This window comes from Lethenteron reissneri, chromosome 26 (assembly GCF_015708825.2).
Source record: "Lethenteron reissneri isolate LAM-NWPU_2019-01 chromosome 26, ASM1570882v1, whole genome shotgun sequence".
Lineage (NCBI taxonomy): Eukaryota > Metazoa > Chordata > Hyperoartia > Petromyzontiformes > Petromyzontidae > Lethenteron > Lethenteron reissneri.
The window spans coordinates 17,726,470-17,746,101 of NC_083804.1; the positions used below are offsets into that span (position 1 = coordinate 17,726,470).

The following is a 19,632-nucleotide window of genomic DNA, read 5'->3' on the forward strand; positions in this document are numbered from 1 at the left end:
GAAGCGTGAAACCACAACATTTAAAATTTTTGAGTACGACGTTTCGCTGGTAATTGCATCCAGCATCATCGGGCATTTGTCGTGATATAATTTTTACCGTTTGCATATTCACATGAAGCTGCTTGTAGACTTATCTGACTATAATTATCAAAACGCAGCTTTTGTGGGACTGGACGCAAGCAGAAACGAAACCAGCGCTGCCACCCGTGGACACTGCATAGCAATCTACAGTGTGCGTGGAGCAACTGAGAAAGTTAAAAATAAGTTGAATTAGGGGTGGCCAGGTGGCTCAGAGGTCAGCAGTGCTGAGCTGGCACCGCTGAGAGAGAATCTGGCCGGCCTGTGATCAAACCGGGTTCTCAAGTGTAGCGAGTTGATGGCCTCAGCCCGATAGCCCATTTGCACACAAGACAATTACATGCACTTGATTTGGATGCATTCCAGCTCCGGGAATTAAATAAGGGTTTGACTGTCACGTGACAAGCTATTTCCTTCGCAGTGTGTAGCGGAGGGAGTTCGCTGCCGCTGCTGTTGCGCACAGAACGAAAAGGCAGTTTGGAGGATTTTTTTTAGAGAAATTTCTTGACAAATTATCTCTCTCCCATTGGGCCATGTCCGGACACAACATACGGGGGGGCCCACCGCTCTGAGATTCCCAAAGGGATTATCTGTCTCATGATCTGACGCCCACCGCAGAAGTGAAGTTGGGGAAAAAAGATCGAAATAAAAATACGGAACCAAAAAAGTGAAGACACAAAGGCTAATAGCAAGTTACACTCAATATATTCCGCTTCACTGTTATTCACTTACCGCCTACAGGACCCTGTCATGGAATGTGCTATCCAATGACTCTAACACCCAACATTATTAATTTTCCAAAATACGTGGTATAGTATTGTCCGCTCCAAGTACAATACAGTACTGTGGTTACATTTTCTTTTATAATTTAAGACATTAACTGCATACTCTTGCAAATCGCAGGCTTAAATATCAACCGATCAAAATAAATTAAATACAGAGACATGTATAAAATTCCTGCATTAGAAACAAGCAAACTGGATAAAAAAACGTGCAAAGCTTTGAAGGAAACCCATTATAAAGACCAACAGTAGCTGAGCAAAAGCTGAATAATATAGCTTGACTATGCGGTAACATCAAAGCTCACCAAAAGCGTTGCAATATAGTGAACACAGAATCCACTCACTCGTGTTTCAATATAATAAACTTACATACAAAATGACCTTCCAGTATTTTTGTGGAACAAAAATCTTACAAGTTTGTTTCTAAATTTGACAAATGGGCGACAGAGACCGTAAGCGACGCACTCGCACTGCATAGGCAGTTTGGATACAATCTACCAACGGCGTCGCTAATGGCATGACAGAAACCGCCAAGTGCGTTTGCGTGTTTTCATACTTGTCATCTTGTGCAACGCACACCAAAAAACTAACCAAAGAGCTGCATGCTTGACATATTTTCCTATTAATTGAAAAACCTGTGCACCGATAAGATTAACATTCTGCCCCGAAGCCACTGGTGTCCCAGGCAGAACTGCGCCCTGCCCAGCCCAGAAATCAGGAATTCAGTTGGAGACCTACACGAAGCGCGCTAACCACCAACACTTCTCCTGCACACTGTGCCTGTTTCTACTTATATTGGTCCAGTTCCTTGCTCAGTCCAAAACCCTGTTGCTGCTGCTGCTGCTACAGTGCATTTACATGTCGGCCTATACAAATACGCTTAAAATAAGCCGCTCAAAACATTTATAGGGCATTTAAAAGCTCCCTTTGTGGTGAGTAAATGGCATGTAATTTATAAACTGCCGTATTAATGTTCTGTTCACACAAATGTAGACTGTTGTGAGCGTGAGACGCACATGTTTTAACAGCCCACAAAACCATAACCACAAAACAGAGAAGCAACGGAGACGTTTTTTGCCTTTGCCGGCTGCTAACGGCATGAAGTCCAGACACCTATCAAGGCGTTCACGACACAGCGCGCATAAAACTACACCACTGGGTCCGTTAGGCACGAGCGTGCGTCACCCCGACACGCGCTGGTGCCTAACGCAGGCAACGTCTGAATGTGAGAGAATGCCGCTCTTCCTGTAGCAACGTGGAGCGCGCGTGCAGGGGAGCGGCAGTGGCGGTGAGTTTAAGCGAAGGGGGGCTTGCTCCGAGGGTGGGCGGCAGCAGCAGCAGCAGCAGCAGCGGCCACACACGGGAGTGATGCACCGACGACTGTGTACTCACGCGGCATGATGCCCTGGTCCACGAGCTGCTCGCGAGTCCTGCGCTGCTGGAGCTTCAGCTGCAGCACTGCCATGAGACGGAAGAGGAAAACAGGAAGCGCAAAGTTGCAGTCACAACAAGAAAAAAAACGCACGGCCTGGAGGGAGGGGGGGGGGGGGGAGGTGGCGCTACACGACACATTTTTTTTTTTTAAACAAGAGTTCCCTTTTTTCCACACCCTTTTTCCGCGTTGCATAAGTCAACACAGCCATACCCGTCTCTGTGACACTCACAATGTACAATGAAGCGCTATCTTGGTCAAACAAGGAATTGGGAGCAGTGCTGTCTCTAAAGGTGACCATGCTGTAAGGGTAGAAGTTCCACTTTCCCATGGCAGGGAACAGTTTCTCCGTAAGGCGAACACTATTGATTCTGCGTAGGGAAGTACAAATTCTTATACATCCCCTGTTGGAATGATCAAACCCAGTTAAACCCTGGCTGGGGGACTTGAACTCGCAACTTTCCGATTGTGAGTCAAGCCCTCGAAACCACACGGCCACCCGGTTGGGCGGATAAGCACCGATCTGTGAAGTGACACAACACACGCAACAATATTGCTAGATCCATAACAGAGAGTCGTGTGTATTCACACATGCAACTGAAACAGCTGCTGCGATGGAATAAGCATAATCAGGGACACGCATAGAAAATGGGTCGGTTGAGGTTCTTAGCCACACTGCTTGAATAAGTAATTCTATCCCGGTTCTACCGCACTGCATATCTTGAATCCAATGTGTATTGCTTACAGAGGCTATAATTTCTCTAGAAATTAGACCCGGCCACATCGCTGCCCTGACAAACTCGAGCGCAGAAATGGGCAGCATATGAAAGTGAACGTAAAAAGATGCACTGGAATTATGTCTACTTGTTATTCATATAGCTTATGTATATTTATGTATAATGTACACATTTCCGGATAAAGTTCGCTTCTATACCGATAGTATTTCAGTTCAGAACGCATCGAAGGTAGCTCACTTTGACCTTAAATCAATGCATTGTTCTATCAATGCTTTGTCTCATATCAAATAAACACAATAACGGTAGAGCTCTTGTAATGGACTAACGCTGATAGGTGTTACATATGGACATCTCTAAGATTTGGGATGTACAGTTCACACACTTTAAAGATATGTGGGTAATGATCAACATATGAACTTGTGGCATAGTATGTTAGCCAATCAGGAATGTAATGAATTTGGCCACCTTTCTTGATAAGTGAGAAACGCTGATAAAATAAAACGGTGTAGTCAGTAGAAATCGACTTGTTCATCCGTGCTGGGACGACGGTGATGGAGCATTCAGTTGTGTTCGTATCAACCCATTGACTTGCTTCAGAAATAAACCATATTTCCTAAAGCTACACCCAATACGCAATAGGAGGGTGATGTGGAAATATTAGCTGTCAGATTGCATATTCATTTGAGGCGTGGAACTGAAACTATATCACACAACCATACTTATTTTGGATTGAAAACCAAATTATGTAATTATCTATTACAAAAGACACCTCGTTCGAGACCCAACCATTGCACCTCGTGGCTTTGATATTCGTTGATGACACCGGGGCAGCCATTAACAGGCCGATGCGCCCATCTCCATCAGGAATGGAAAATGAAAGTCAAGCGACAGTGGCCAAGCAACCCGAACTATGAACCATGTAGTAGTATGCCACTGTAGTCTGCAATTATTTCAACGTATTAACAGCAAAATTCGACAACCTCTCTCATAAAGCCCTCTTGTGGCTGGCAGACATCGACATTGGCATCCAGCTCATGACGATATCGCTGCCACAAGCAAGATTAGAAATAGAATGGAATTTGTAAAATAATTCTGTCAAATGGGCCCAGAGAACAAAATGGGAGCGAAATGAAACTTGGTGAACTTTGAAAGTTATTGGTGCTGAAAAAGACTCGGGAAGCACACCCAAGTCTCCAGCTTAAACAGACACACCACAACCCCTACAGCTTACACTGTACAAGTTCACAAGAATACAAAAGGATTCAGCAAAGGTAGGCCTGGAGTTTGTCTGTAAAAGGTAGACCTAGCGTGGCACATTTAAAACTAATCATGACTAATAACGACCTCACAAACCCGTTAGGAGAAAAGTCAAATTTAATTTAATAAACGAGATGACGATTTGACATTTGTGGTGCCCCAATCGGATCAAAGAGATTAAAGAACCGCCCCCACTGCTGCCACTTTTCATGCGATTGCAGAAAGATAAGCAGTCGTGGAGTAAGCAAATCACGAGTTGGCAGATGGGTCATTTAAGCCCGGCGGATTTTGCTCTTTTTCCATGAGCTGAGCCAAAATGCAGCGATCTGCCACACTTACATGGACCCGCACCAAACTAAATAATTCTTTATTTGACCAGGTAAGGACCAATGAGCGATACAGCTCTTTTTCAGAAGCGACCTGACCACAAATTATAGATCAACGAAGTGGCTTATCACGTGGATATTTATAGCAGCCAAACACTCGAAAACATGTTTATAAATGTGGAAGGAAAACAACCAGAGGACCCGGAGAAAAATCCATGCGACCATTGGGGAGAACATGCACATTCCAAATATACAGCATGCGTCAGGGTCGGGATCGAACCCACGATCATGGTGGCGAGTTAACATCTCGCCACCATGGCGCACAAACAAGTGAATTGTATGCATGGTGTCTCACGAAGGCCATGTGAGGGCGACATTTGGATCGCACCCTCCAACCAATGTCTCAATAAATTGAGACCCGTTCGGGGTACTCATGACCCCACCAGTCCATCCATGGACTCGAAATGTCCACAGATTTTACCATCAGAGGCTCATCACGTTTGTGGTTCCTGGCAGCCAAGCGCAACACTCTCACCAGGCCACCAGTCCTATTAATTACGTTTTCAACGGAGATGGCAAAGACTATGATGCTGTTATTGATGATGGTGAAGATCATTATAACATGCGAATGACACTGATCAGGCTATGATAGCAAAGATAAATATTGTCATCATTCATATACACGATGAGGGTACATGTACAGCACCTTAATCACTCCACCGCCAGATGAGGGAACTCGATGCTTATGCACAGAGGTGATCAGTGCGGGTTGGTGAAAGCGGGCAGCATAGACATGAGAGCACAGACGAACAGTACAACCACAGATATTTCCACACACCCAGCCACCACGTGTCCCTACAGCAGCCTACAACATCTCATATTGCCTGTCAGATTCGTACCATCCAGAAAATGACTACCTGCTGCCAATGCGGTTGAACAAACAGAATAAAATAAATATTGATCACTCATCATATTTATCCAAAATGATACCTCGCAACTCTTCCCTTGCCACGAGTCAAACTGCAGCAGAGCTGCTTGTGTTTGTAAAAAGAAACACCCTTTATGAAGTTTCCATTTTGCGGCAACGGCTACAGCTTTGCGCATCCGTGACCTGGGGTAAGCATTAACCTCAAAACGTCATCAAACGTCAACGGTGTGGATTTGTGATAATCCGCACAGCAGGTTGGGAATACAGTCGGGCGGCGCTGCTGCGTTGCGCCCGCGTGCACCTCTCTGCGGATGTCCTCACCCCTGACCTGGTTTGTGGTGAGAGTGGACGAGCTATTTTCTGCACAGTGAATAGTTTCAACAGTTGCCCTTGCCGAGCATCGCGCACCCTGGTCGAGGAAGGGCAGAGGCAGCTGGGCTCGTGTAAACACAGGCAACAAACATTATTATTTTTAAGTACAAGAACCCCTTTCCGATCTATCATAACGTATGTTACATGAGAAAGGGTGCACCCCACTGTACATACTCTGGTGAGAACTACTTCTCTTGTGTGTAACCCATTTTTATCACCACCTCCCATCTTCCCAAGCTCTCACAACCCCTCTCCTTAAGCCCCCTGTGCACCACACCCCTCCCCCCAGCCCACTCATTTCACCACAGGGCCCCTCAACGAGTTCCCATGCAGTGCGCCTGAATTTGATGCAGTCCACCCCACCCCACCAGCACTCCCTCACTATCAAAACAACGCCCCCCCCTCCCCCAATTCACCTCTCCGGTGATGATGGATTTTTACGGCCAACATTACGTGTGCGCATGTGAAATGCCAACATTCAGGGCTAACGAGGTGACTGTAAGATGGAAGCACAACAAGTTGGTTTGCCGACAGAATATTCAGTTGTAATTCCCCGATTGCATTTAAATCGTGCCGAGCGGTGCAGGGGGGTTAGGAGGCGCGGGAAAGCCCCCGCGGGGCGCTCACAAGGAACGGTACATCTAGGCGCACGTGGGAACCGACCCTGGAATATGACATCATGGGACTAATTCTGAAGTCGCCAGAATAAGCGTCTCACACATCAGCAACTGTGAACAGTGCAGCCTCTGTAGAAACTTGTCAGGGCTATCCTCCGACGAGCACTTTTTTGTTCCCTCCAGCTGCTGCGCTTTTTAATATCTGTTACAACTTTAGTAGTGATGTTTGTTGCTTGCCGCTTGATGTTATGGGCCTTCGAGCAAATGCTCGGCCACTGTTACAAGATAAAGTTTAATTCCACACACGCGCACAACATGCGCAATAAATAAATGTCTAAACTCTCACGACCTTCATGAAAAAGTCTTGAGACTGAATAGGGTTTTTTCTTGCTATGCAGACTTGGTTTTCATGTTATTTACCGAAACTCATCCTAAACCCTTCACTCGCTCTGCACTCCCCATTCACTCTTACTTAAACTGATGGATGGCAATGAAAATCATTTGAAGTTATCACTTGAAAAAAATGTTCTAGACTTTCTCACGAATTTTAAGGAGTTTGTGAAGAATCAATGAAACAAAATAGCAGATGACAAATTATATCTTACATATTAGCAGAAACATATGTAAATGATTATAGAAAAAAACTCGTCTATATATATTTTCTTAATAATATCACAATGTCAAAGCATAGTATCTTACATGCAAATCTTCAATTCGCATAAAATTTCTGCATAATTTGTAATGCCGTACATTATCGCTGAGGGTTGGAAAATAGTGGGAAGAAGGCGCGCTGAAGCTGGAAACAACCAATAACGGTGTAACTAGAGTACGTACAACAACAACAACACCACGAGGGAAGTTGGCTGAGAGAAGAGGAATACCGTTCAACGCAACAACACGCTACATACGGTCTGCTGTAATGGTCGGGGGGTTAGAGAGACCAGTAGTTGCGGTGGGGGTGCCACAGTGCACTACCAACTCGGCAACCAGAGGTTGATTCCCGTCCAGGGCTAATAACATCAGCGGCGAGCGTGGCATCTCTCAACTGGACCTGGGCCTCCTCTTGCTTCACTCGGCTGCACATACCGAAAGACTGAAGTATGGTCAAACAACCCCCTTGGGTCAAATACAACCACCGATTAGCATGGTTGGCTACGTACGGTGCGAAAGATGTTCAACATGCATGCATCCATCCAGCACTGAGTTGACAAGGCGCAAATTATAAAATTATAGTGGATTGACTTTTCACAATTCGTATTGTTGACCATACCTTATGAGATTAAAAACTAGTGGCAGGAAAACCCAAACCTGCTTTGGAAATACAGTATAGAGAATTGACATACAAAACAATAATAATTTTTTGATGCATTTTCGGGTTTTTTCTAGGAAGCGAAACGTCGGATACCGCGCCAAACAGCATGTGCGGTACGGCACCCAAAACACATTGGACAGCCACGCACACAACCGCGGAATCCCACACAACGCATTAAGCATTAAGAATTAATCAGCATGGTTTACGTAGAGTACCCTCAGAAGGAGAACGTTTTATCCTACCCGTAATGTGATTTAGATATTACAATGGTTATATTTCGTAACCAAAAGATAAGAAGAAACTGTAAGCTCAGCACAGAGGAGATGGCTCCATGTCGCCTGCTAGTTATTTAACAGACGAGCCGTGCGGGTTTATAAATTCTTACAGTCATCACGCAACGGTGTGCGAGTACCGGTGCACTTTAAATACACTGTGCGCAATTTTTTATCCACGTAAATTGGAATTTTTCAAACGTTAAAAGGTCCCGTGTACAAATCACGGGACGGACAATTCGCCAAAGGCGATGACGGTTTCCAGGCACCTTGGCGTTCGGTGTCTGGCGTCAGGATTCTCCCAGTGTATACAAGCATTAGGGGGTTGTTCAATATTTCACCGGCGCAGGCACCCGGGAGGTATGCTGACACGGTGATTCCGAGGTGCTGACAGTGAAACATTAAAGCTGAAGCATAGAGCAGCCGCTTTGCTGCAGTCTTCAAGAGGGGACTAGCCAGCAGAGCCGCGATTGCCTCCGGAAAAAGGTAAAAGTGCAGCCTTGCAATTACTTGCTCGTGGCACCGCTGGCAGTAGGGCCTCCACGACATTTGGGAGGGTATTTTGGCCTAAGCCTCTGCAATCGACCTTGAACTTCTTGGAAGACAATGAGAACACCCACATTTTAACCCCAACACACACGATCTGCCACCCATCGACGAACTGTGGGTCTCCTGTCACCGTTCTCCCATTCACGTTTCATTGCTTCTACATACTATTAACATTCCCTCCCTTTGTTAATGCTACCCCCTGCCCCCTCCCTTTGGTGCTGCTGATCCTGCATAATGCATGGGCATAATATGACTTTGAAACCCCCCCGCCCACCTCCTATGCATTTCCCATGAACATGCTAAATTCCTCTTGATATGCACATTCTTTTGTGAAGGCGCTCTTCTTCCACCTCCAACTCAGCTTATATATAAGCTCCTAGCTTGGCAGTGTCTCATTCTTCACCTGAAGACGGCTGCTTGCGTTGTAGCCGAAACGTCGTGAGAATTATTTTATTATGTTTTATTTTTATTATTTTATCACTTCCCTTCTACGTGACTTTACCGAAAAAACCAAGAAGATGTGGCACACCCATTTATACCGCTGGATCGACAGGTGTGGGAGGATTTAAGAAGATTTAAGAAGCCTACCTGCTGTCCTAACATTGGGGCGATCGGGACGGACAACTTCTGTTATTGCAAGTGCGGTGCGCTAACGATCCCATCTCCCCTGCCTGCAGGGAAATACGTGCTCTAATTTAATCTGGTGACACTAGCCGGGAGCGGAAGCGTCATTGCCAGTAGTTTCAAACGCCACGTCAAAATTCTGCTAAAATATGAACTCATTAATGCGTGGATGGCACAGACTAACCAATTTACATACCACTTGTTTTATTCATGACAAAAACATTTTATGGGCATGCATCTGCAAAATTACATTCTTATTTTCTCGAATCTTTAAAGCTAACTTTAACACCAATTGCTTAAAACACCTTGTTATCGTTCGTTATAAACACTGCCTTGTAATTAAATAAAAACATATTCCAAAGTGCTCCACACGTAGTTGGACTAATTGTGCATTGTGTTCCATTCTGTTTTAACACGGTTGCCGAGCAATGGTCCACAGACCCAAAAAGTCAAGCGGCCAGCAAAAGCACACCATTGAAAATGCAAATATACAAAAAGCGTCACAGTGATTCTTGATTTGCGAATTCTATTTGATACAGAAAAGGGCCTGTGAATAGAGGCACTGGGGGAATTGTCGTCCGGAGCTCTGGCCAAATATTTGCCTTTTCTTTCAAATATGACGAGACAGGCAGCACGTCAACTCAGGGTGAGGCTGCCCAGTTAAACAAAACAAAAAGGAGGAAGCTGCTGAAAAAGCCACGTTTTTTTGCACCTTTCTCCCGTGTAAGCACTGCTACGACTGTAACATCTGCTTCGGTGGGTTTGGTGTCGTGACATTGGCCTTGCACACCTGCAGCAAGGAAAATGTTGAGTAATTAAGCCATGAGATCACATCGTCACACACACGTGCAACGCATTATGATTGACATCAGCAATGTGCTCCCGTGCGTGCCGGTGCTTGACACCTGGGTCTCTTCCGAGCTACACTTCGACTGCAGCATGCAGCCAAGCCCAGCGTGAACACTGCGGAACTCTGGAATATTAAACTTCAGAGCAGGCAAGCACAGGAGGTCTCATTGATGTAATTTTGTTGATATTTTTTTGAATGCTATCTTCTAGTTATTTGTACGTCAAGTAATTGAACCTGTAATTGGTCTAGTAATATAATCGATTACTTAATAAATAATTGGGGAGTCCAGCTCTACGACTCTGTACAGATCCCCTAAACAGCCTTAACAGACCTTTGCACAAGCGCTTTTTCGGGTGAGTGGCCAACATCACAACCGAGCCACGTTTGTCTCCCTAGTGGCGATCTTGACACATCACACCAGGTACTCATTTGAGGCTGAGTCGACCTATGCAAGGCCCAGGACCGGTTCAGATAATCGTCACTGTTGTTCGCCATGAGCGGGATTCGAACTCGGATCGCCAGGTTCGTAGTGCAGTGTGCTAACCACTGCGCCACCGCTCCCCACAAAGATATACACCCACTCATGCAATCTTGCTCAATCACCTTCTTGCATGCACTCTAGCTCATTCGTTATGCCATGTTTACTCTCTATCCGAAACACGCCCGTTTGATCTCACATATGTATATGCCGCTCGATTGCTCCAAGCATGCTCTCTCGCTCAGTCTCTAATGCACGACACCTGCTCTCCCAAACACGCTCACCTGTTTTCCCACAATCCCTCATGTGCTCGTGCTCACCAACTCGTTCACTCACTCGTGTACTCACACTCACTCATGTACATGTGATCACTAACTCGCTCACTCACGTATTAGTGTTCACTCACTCACTCACTCACGTAGTAGTGTTCACTCACTCACTCACTCACGTATTAGTGTTCACTCACTCACGTATTAGTGTTCACTCACTCACGTATTAGTGTTCACTCACTCACTCACTCACGTATTAGTGCTCACTGACTCACTCACGTATTAGTGTTCACTCACTCACTCACGTATTAGTGTTCACTCACTCACTCACGTATTAGTGTTCACTCACTCACTCACGTATTAGTGTTCACTCACTCACGTATTAGTGTTCACTCACTCACTCACTCATGTATTAGTGTTCACTCACTCACGTATTAGTGTTCACTCACTCACTCACGTATTAGTGCTCACTGACTCACTCACGTATTAGTGTTCACTCACTCACTCACGTATTAGTGTTCACTCACTCACTCACTCACGTATTAGTGTTCACTCACTCACGTATTAGTGTTCACTCACTCATTCACGTATTAGTGTTCACCTGCTCGCTCACCCACGCCGACTCAATGACTCGCGTGCTTGCGGTTACTAACTCGCTCATGCTCACCCACTCACTCACGTACTCAAACTCACTTTCTCACTCACTCACTCACGTACACGTGTTCACTCACTGTTCCGTAATCCTGTGCTTTTGCTTGCTTGCCAGGCCTTTTCAAGGGAGAGGTGGACTTGGGCAGAATAAACGTGGACAATGGGATGACAACGCCTCTTATCCACAAATTTGTTCATCTGCCAACGGTGCCCTCCACCTAAATGCGGATAAGAGGAGTTTCACTGTTTCAATCAAAATGCTGGATTTCTTTAAAAATTCTATCCGCATATAAAGACAGTGACATTCGCCGCAATAAAAATGCGCTACGCATCTTAAAAGCACAAGTTACGGATCTGAGATAATGCTCACGCGGTACTGGACCGACATGACACTGCCTCGCTTAAGATAGATCCTCCACTTCAACCAGGTGGGGAGCCCAATGAGTCTCCTTTATAAAAGGAGAGCCTGGGCTACACAGAGGCACATACATTCATACAAAAGCATTATGCTTGGCACTGGCAAGGCAACTTCAACTAAACGAACAACTAAAAATGCCAATGAGAAATGCCATACCTTTAAAGCTCATGCAAGTGCTGTTGAAAATATATAAACATTCCCTCAAGTTACCACTACTCCTTTAGACATAAAAACACGTGATATGGCCATTTAACATTAAAGTTTTCGCAGCCAATATTGTGATTATAGTAATAGGGGTTTACCCTTTTATCTGGCACCAAAACTGACACCTTTATACAAGGGATCATGTTTGCAATAACCACAACACAAGCAGTGAAAATGCAAACAAAAAGAAACAACTCTGATAATAATATGCACTGTCCTTGAAATTGATTGACGGCTTTTCTTAGAGCCTAGTCTCCACTGGTGTTGGACCAAATGACGCCAAAAAAAAATATTATGATTCACAATTGAATTTTGGGCCAGGCCCTTTAATGATCCTGATGTAGCCCAACCTAATATATAAATAATAAATAAATTATATGCGCATCGTGACCATATACATCCACTTAATTCTAGATTTGAAGCTTTCGTGACTGCAATGATTCATATTCTTAGGTTTTTTCGGTAAAGTCACGTAGGTAAAAACATTAAAAAGTAAAATAAAATAAAAATCACGACGTTTCGGAGGCACCTGAAGACGGAAGCTTGTGTTGCCTCCGAAATGTCGTGATTTTTATTTAATTTTACTTTTTAATGTTTTTACCTACGTGACTTGACCGAAAAAACCTAAGAATATATACATCCACTGTTTACTATCCAAATGTATTTTACAGGGTGTGTACAATAAAAGTGTGATCCTTAATTAATTCTATTTAGCGCTTCGTTCAAGCTCGGCTGATAAAAAAACCGAGACACTCAGTGGAGTGAAGAACATCGTATCTGACGAGTCTCGTGTCCCTCCCATAACCCTCCACGTGGCCCGACGCTGTGGCCTTGGCGTCGTCTTAAGATTAGAGGGAGAGAGAGCCTCAGCAGCATCTCACATCTCGGTTGCAATTGTTTCGGAGGCTTCTTTCTGTTGTGTGCTGTTGAAAATCTCTCAAAAGCCTCGGCTTAAAAACCCCCACGCGTACTAGGGATACGTTGACAACATCTAAACTTGTGCAGTTCAAACGCTTGTTAAGTTATGCATTTTTTTTTACATAACAGGCACCCTGTATAATACTGTAAAATTTACATTTTTACCAACGTCATAGCCAATCTGCAATGAAATCTCATGACGAAGCTTAGCATGGTTATTGCATTGGATTTCCTTGTCAACTAGCCTCAGTGCATAGCCTTAAACTCAATTTATATCGTAATGTCAGCTTGTAATGTGCACAGTATCCACTCACTCTCAACAAGAGAGAGAGGACAACTCAGAGGCACGAGGAGGAACCAAGCTCTGCGGTTCTCTATTTATGAAAGCGTTATCAGCCAACGAATGAGCGTTTACACGTGGGAGGAAACCAGGGCACCTGTGGAGAAAACCCACGTGTGCGAGGGGGCAACACTCTATCCCATACCGACAGAACAGGCAGAGCCTTCTCCTGACGAGCCAGGGTTATGGCACCTCGCCGTCCACGAGAAGGGAGTTTCACAACATTTGTGTGTGGTCCACCAAACCTCGCCGCCTCTACAAGTGCTGGGCTTACAGGCCACGTGCGTAGTTGCCGCCACTACCGCCGCCACACGGCTAATTCTGTTTGCCAGCTCGAATCCTCGCGTGCGCGCGTGCCGCCTGCGTGGTTACATGGTACCTTATTATACCCACCACACCTCGTGCCCGTAGACTTACTGCGCCACCGACACAGTTGCTGCAGTAACGCTGCGAATATGCTTACGGTACGAGGATGTGCTCGGAAATCACCCGAAGGATATGCGACATATTTGTATTAAAGCCACGTGTCAAGTTTTATGTGACGGGCTGGAAATGAGCTCCCTCATCTCATTATAAACAATGTCACACAGTGTACTGACTGCAGACGGTGAGCAGCACGTTAAGTATTGTAGGGCACGTTAACCAAGCTGTCGTAGCCCCGGGTTGGGATATTGTCACAAACGCTTTCGAACAGAACAAACATTGTAAAAGGGTCGACAGATTAGACTATTTGTTAAGGGCTATAGCGAGGTGCTTTCAAACTGAGATTATCAACACTAAGAAGTTAAATGTGATTACTGGTTACAAAGATACACATTCTTACAAAACTGATGTACTGTAATTATTCACAGAGAAAAGCATAACTTCACCATAATCTCACATGTAGAAAAATCTGTCAGATGCACCTTCAGATTACGTATTGACAATTATTTACAATATTTCCAAATGTAACAATGTATCGCCTCAAACACACACACAGCCTCGACATAGAAGTCAAAGATTCCCTGAATATCCTGAACAAACTGTTGGGCCAGGCGCTATAAGTGAACAGCACCTATGAAGGCCGGCACGGCACACAACGGGGTGGGTTGCAAGCACCACACCCGACCGCCTTTGTCTCCCCAATGGCGATGTTTACACACCGCACCAGGTACTCATTTGAGGCAGAGTCGACCTATGGGAGGCCCAGGAGATCATCGCTCCTGGTGTTGGCTGGTTTTCGTGAGAGAGACTCGAACTCGGGTCGCTGGGTTTGTAGCGCATCACCCCGCTAACCATTATGCCACCACTCCCCGAGACATTGAAGATACCGTCAAGTACCCACAATGAATGTAACAGATTACCCTACCCAGTCCGTTATGCGACAATGCCATGCGCGATGCCCATGCAATGCACACACAAGAAGCAGCCGCACCTTCCTTTAGGCTCTTGTAGATTTCCCTTCCATTGTGGCAGTGGCTTCCGTTCCACTGCTTGAAATCTTTACCGCCGTGAGTGCTGCAGACGATCGCGGCACGCCGCTGCTGCTGCTGCTGAAGCTTCTTGCTGCTGTCAATCATCTCGACGCCGATGGATAACAACTAACCCTCTAAAAATGTGAGGTTGGGGAAAAGAAATTTGCGCAGATTTGTCCTCGCTAATTTACCCTACTCTCTGCAAGAACGGCTTCACCCGACACAAACAACGCACGCTCTCGGCAAATCGCGTAACCGGAGCGCCATGGCTTATTAGAGCGGCGCAGGGGTTTGACCTGGCACAAAGAAGAAAACTCCACGGCTTGAACGGAGAAAAAGAAAACGGCGCAGATTTCTTGGAACTACGTACAGCCTCGAATCTCCCCCTCCACCCCCTACCGCGCACGCCTTAGAGCAGACCGTGCCGGAGAAATACGCAGTTCGACAAAACCAAAGAAATGAAAGGAAATAAGCAGAGAAGCTCGAGATATAACCGCTTAGCCTTCTCCAAAAAGCCGTTCCTGTGGTTATTGCTCTCCAGCGCTTCCGTCGGAGTCGGCAGTTTGACTGCGTGGACGCGTCTCTTTGCGAGCAAACTGAGTCAGCCGTGCTATTAATACCCCGATGCAGTTGTTCAAATGACGTTTGCGTGCGCGCGTGTCCCTGACTTGCAGGGCTGGTGGGAGGCACCCTGCCCAATGCCCCCCCACCACCACCACCCCCCCACCACCAGCACCCACCTCCCCAGAATAACCCACCCCAGGCCCCCCCACACCAATACCCCAGTGCCTTAGCGCAACTTCAAACCAATCGCTGGAGCTCCAAGCGGTGAGCAATGTTCCTCTGCATGTTATTTATTATATTACCCTGCTTCTCCTGCCAAACAATATTGCTCCGTGATGTCCAACATCTATTCCCCCCCGACCACCACCCCCGTTTGTAAATTAAAAAAAGAAACCCACTGACAGGGTTTAAACAGAACATTTTCCTTAACCACGCCCAATATAAATGAACACAAATATATAACATTGTACGGTTGTATATGTTACTGTAGAAAGTGTTTTACCGTTAATCCAGAGTATTCGCAAATGAAAATATCATATTTAACAACGTGGAGAGACTGTAGGAAATGTCACTTTGGTAATGTTCATGACAATAACAGCCGGCACACTCTCAAGACTTTGTGAGCGCATCCAGGATTGAAGGAAGGGAAGGTTTCCAGATCTGGGGTAAACTACAACTGTAATTGCTTCATGTGTAACGATTGCAATCACAGTGTAATTGTAATTTTGGCCAACAATAAGCTGTAGGCGTCACCACAACTGACCCCAGGCTTTGCAGGATACCAAGTGACATCAACGCAAACTGTGGTCATCCTCACATCAGTGGCTTTTGGCTCGGCGTCGAACAAAGACGGTCACTGCATCGCGCGGCGCTTTCAGATGCGCTTCTGCGCCCGTCTGGAACGCTCTTCCTTCCGATATTAGGAAGCCATTGGAGCTATGCACTTTAAATCATCCAGATTTAAACATAATTTCTCTAGAACTGCTTTTTCTGTTTAGTTTGGTGACTTTCACCTCCGAATAGCACAGTTGGCTGCATACAGTTCAACATACTACATACGAGATACGGATACCGAGAAGCTGGTGTCACAAATGAACAACCCAGAAGACGTGGCAGTCACCAATTATCCACGCTTCTTTGTGCAGATAAATGGAAGTTATTGATAATGGTTTAACCGTAAGCATAACACTCAATGGCAGGATAATCAAATAAGGTAAATATAACTTTTAAAAAGGCTACAGTCCCCATGAGTAACACGCACAGCACGACATGAAGCTGACGAGAAGGGCTCTTGTGAAATTCACAAGGGTACACAACGTGACGGTCTAAATCCCAAACTTTAGTGTGACCTACGAGTAGATTATAAAAAATATATAGCAGTCATCTCCTTGTATGGACATCCAGGTCTCCAGGGCAAAAAATACTACATTTCACCGGGCTTTTGGTTGTAAATTAGGAGGGAAAAAAACAAATAAATGCATCGTGGCGCCGCCTTTTGCTCCCCTGCCTCTAGATAGCGCATTCCACACAGGCGCAGCGAGAACCACACAAAACCCCGGCCCGGAGCGGGACTCCGAACTTGCGAAACAATAATTCAGTCTGAAGAAACCCCAACCCGACAACACTCCTCTCGAACCGAAATCTGGTCAGTAAAAAGCTTATTTAAGAACGTCATATAATTATTCCGGGCATGTTTAATGTTCCCATGCTTAAAAGGGCGTCTCAAGAGTCCACGTTTTATAAATACACATACAGGGCCACGCTAGCGGCATTATTTTTGTATTTATTCATTTAGTCGATGTATTCCACTAGGAAGACTTGGATTGAACATCTGGTTTGCAGTTGGATGACGGGTGATTAGCCGGACGTGGCATTCCTTCACAGGCCTGACAAACGGAACGTGTTACACAACTTGTACGGTGCAAAGGGGATGGGAGAGACTGCCTTGCCGGGCAGCGAGTGCTCTCTGCGCCTCGAAACGAGCAGAGACGAAATCTTGGCAGAGCCCACAGGACCGACGGCTCGGCTAATCTACATATCAAGAGGCATCAATCTAGCCTCGTATATTTATAGCAAACAGCCAAGATGTTTCTTAATATAACTTCCGCCGCAAATAATGTGCGTGGGTGGTGAATCTTGTGCGACATTTAGACGGGCCGGTAACCCCCCCCCCTGTCATAATAAAAGCTTTAATGGAACATCCACAATCGGACTCTCTCCGAATCCCGCTCAAGTAACCCGAGATCTACACGACGCAATGATGTACGCAGACATTGGCTTGAAGATGTGGCGAGCCTCTCCATTTAATTTTTATCTGTTGGCATCCCCCCCCCCCCCCCACTAAGACACTTGGGAGACAAAGGCGGTCGGTCGGGTGTGGTGCTAGCCACCCACCCCCTCGTGTACTGTGACGGCCTGCATCGGCGTTGCTCATTTACACCACTTGCCCCAACAAACTGTTCAGGCTATTCGGCGGATCTTTGACTTCAATGTCTCGGGCTGCGTGTGTTTGTGTTTAAGGCAACACAGGCTGGTGGGGTATTGTGCTCTGCGTGCCGTGCTGCAGACGAATTCAAGAACCCCAAGTGGACATTTTAATCTATTGTACGTTTGCTGATAAATCTATTGTACGTCTGCTGATAAAAAAAAGGTGACATTGCCTTCGAGAGACTGAAATGCTTCATCCTCTGGAGCTCTTTGAGCCGAACGTCTCGCACCACGCTGCGCACGTGGCGTCGCACCAGTAAAAATCCACGTGCTCATCACCCTCTTTAGATCTGCATTGTGCGCGTGATTTTTAAGGAAGCAAATCGACGACTGATTGCCATGTGCCGGAAATATTATGTCCGTACAATAACACTTCTCGTGTTTTTTTACAAAGACGACAACCCCCTCCCCACTAAAACAATCACCTCCAGCTTACCAATGCCCACATCTGTAAAGTTTCGCAGCAAGATTGGCAACAAAATACTTTTTTTTAAAATGTTTGAACAGTAACATATTGCGAAGCAACATGCTGTGTGGGTGGATGCGTGTGTTAGATTGTGTGTGCATAGGTATAATAAGCCTGGAGGCCAACTCAGCGTCAAACGAGTACCTGGTGTGGTGTGTAAACATCGGCACTAGGGAGACAGGCGTGGTGCTGGCCACCCGCCCCCTCGTAGGCCTAACGTTTGTGTCCGTTCGTATATGTGAATGCATGTTGCGTGCACACATCACACACGTGTCCCTCCACATAGAACATACCAATACACTTTTCACAAATCCCATCAGCCACATCAGCAAGGACCTGCTACGCTCAGTGTTTCACGTTGTTCTCTCGGCATGTGATCAGCCTGGCTCTGGCTCTCATGTACTGTCGATTCATTTGTGACTATGATTAAAGATGAATCTAAATTATTATAAGTGTCATTTGTAATGCGCATATTTTAGACAAAAATTGACTTGATGCGTGGAGGCTGCTCGTATGGCACGTGAAGGAGGTGGGCCGTGTAAGTGTCCCTTACAAGTCGTTGGAGAGTTGTACTCTATGTTACGTATTGCTCGCGTACCGTATGTGTTGGTCCTGCCTAGAGGCAACGAAGCTCCGAGTTATAAGAGTTACATTTGCCTTTAATGAGATCGCTTCACTTCCTTCTGACAAAAAAACGTATCCCATACCAAACCCCATTTCTACATGGACGAGAAAATATGACGCGGGGTTCATGGGAATGTGCACTGCTATAACGTAAACGTGCATCATGCAACGGGGAGTGTGGTTTCGGGAAAAAATAACATAAAACCCCCTTTAAATGTGTTCAAAATGATGACTTGCTTATTTAGCCAGTCGCCCAGTGTGAACGTGTGGCCTACACGTTTGGTAGCTGTTCATAAACCGCATGGCAATTCGAGGATTAAAAGTGCGATCTTTGTCTTTGTGCACGCATACCACAAGCATTCAGAACAAAAGCTCGTGCGCAGGTGAAAAACAACAAGTGAGGATTGCACATTTATGCAATAAAATCACTATAATTATAGACGCATGGACACATCTCAAAGCGCTAGAGAAGTGCCATCAACGCTGCCTGCGGACGATCCTTGAAATCGGATGGGAAGACAGACGCGCGAACATCAGCGTCCGCGGGCAAACAAACACCACGAGCATCGAGACCATAATCAATCGAAATTGGCCACGTCGTCTTTATGCCCAAACTCAGACTC

The 19,632-nt window shown here is 45.7% G+C and overlaps 1 protein-coding gene across 8 annotated transcripts in view; it reads right to left on the reverse strand.

The window, feature by feature from the left end:
* The window catches only part of LOC133347753 (myocardin-like), a 140,644-nt gene that overhangs the window by 27,804 nt on the left and 93,208 nt on the right, over window positions 1–19,632 (reverse strand). For 3 of the 8 annotated variants that reach the window (XM_061560319.1, XM_061560322.1, XM_061560318.1), the window contains exons 1-3: window positions 14,829–15,442; window positions 11,615–11,752; window positions 2,253–2,318 (exon numbers count right to left, since the gene is read on the reverse strand). In XM_061560319.1, coding sequence (XP_061416303.1) covers window positions 2,253–2,318; window positions 11,615–11,752; window positions 14,829–14,973 — 349 coding nt within the window. In that variant the 5' untranslated portion in view covers window positions 14,974–15,442. Of the gene's footprint in view, window positions 1–2,252; window positions 2,319–11,614; window positions 11,753–14,828; window positions 15,443–19,632 lie in introns of those variants that run through there. The other 5 variants (XM_061560320.1, XM_061560321.1, XM_061560325.1 and 2 more) reach the window with 3 other exon arrangements.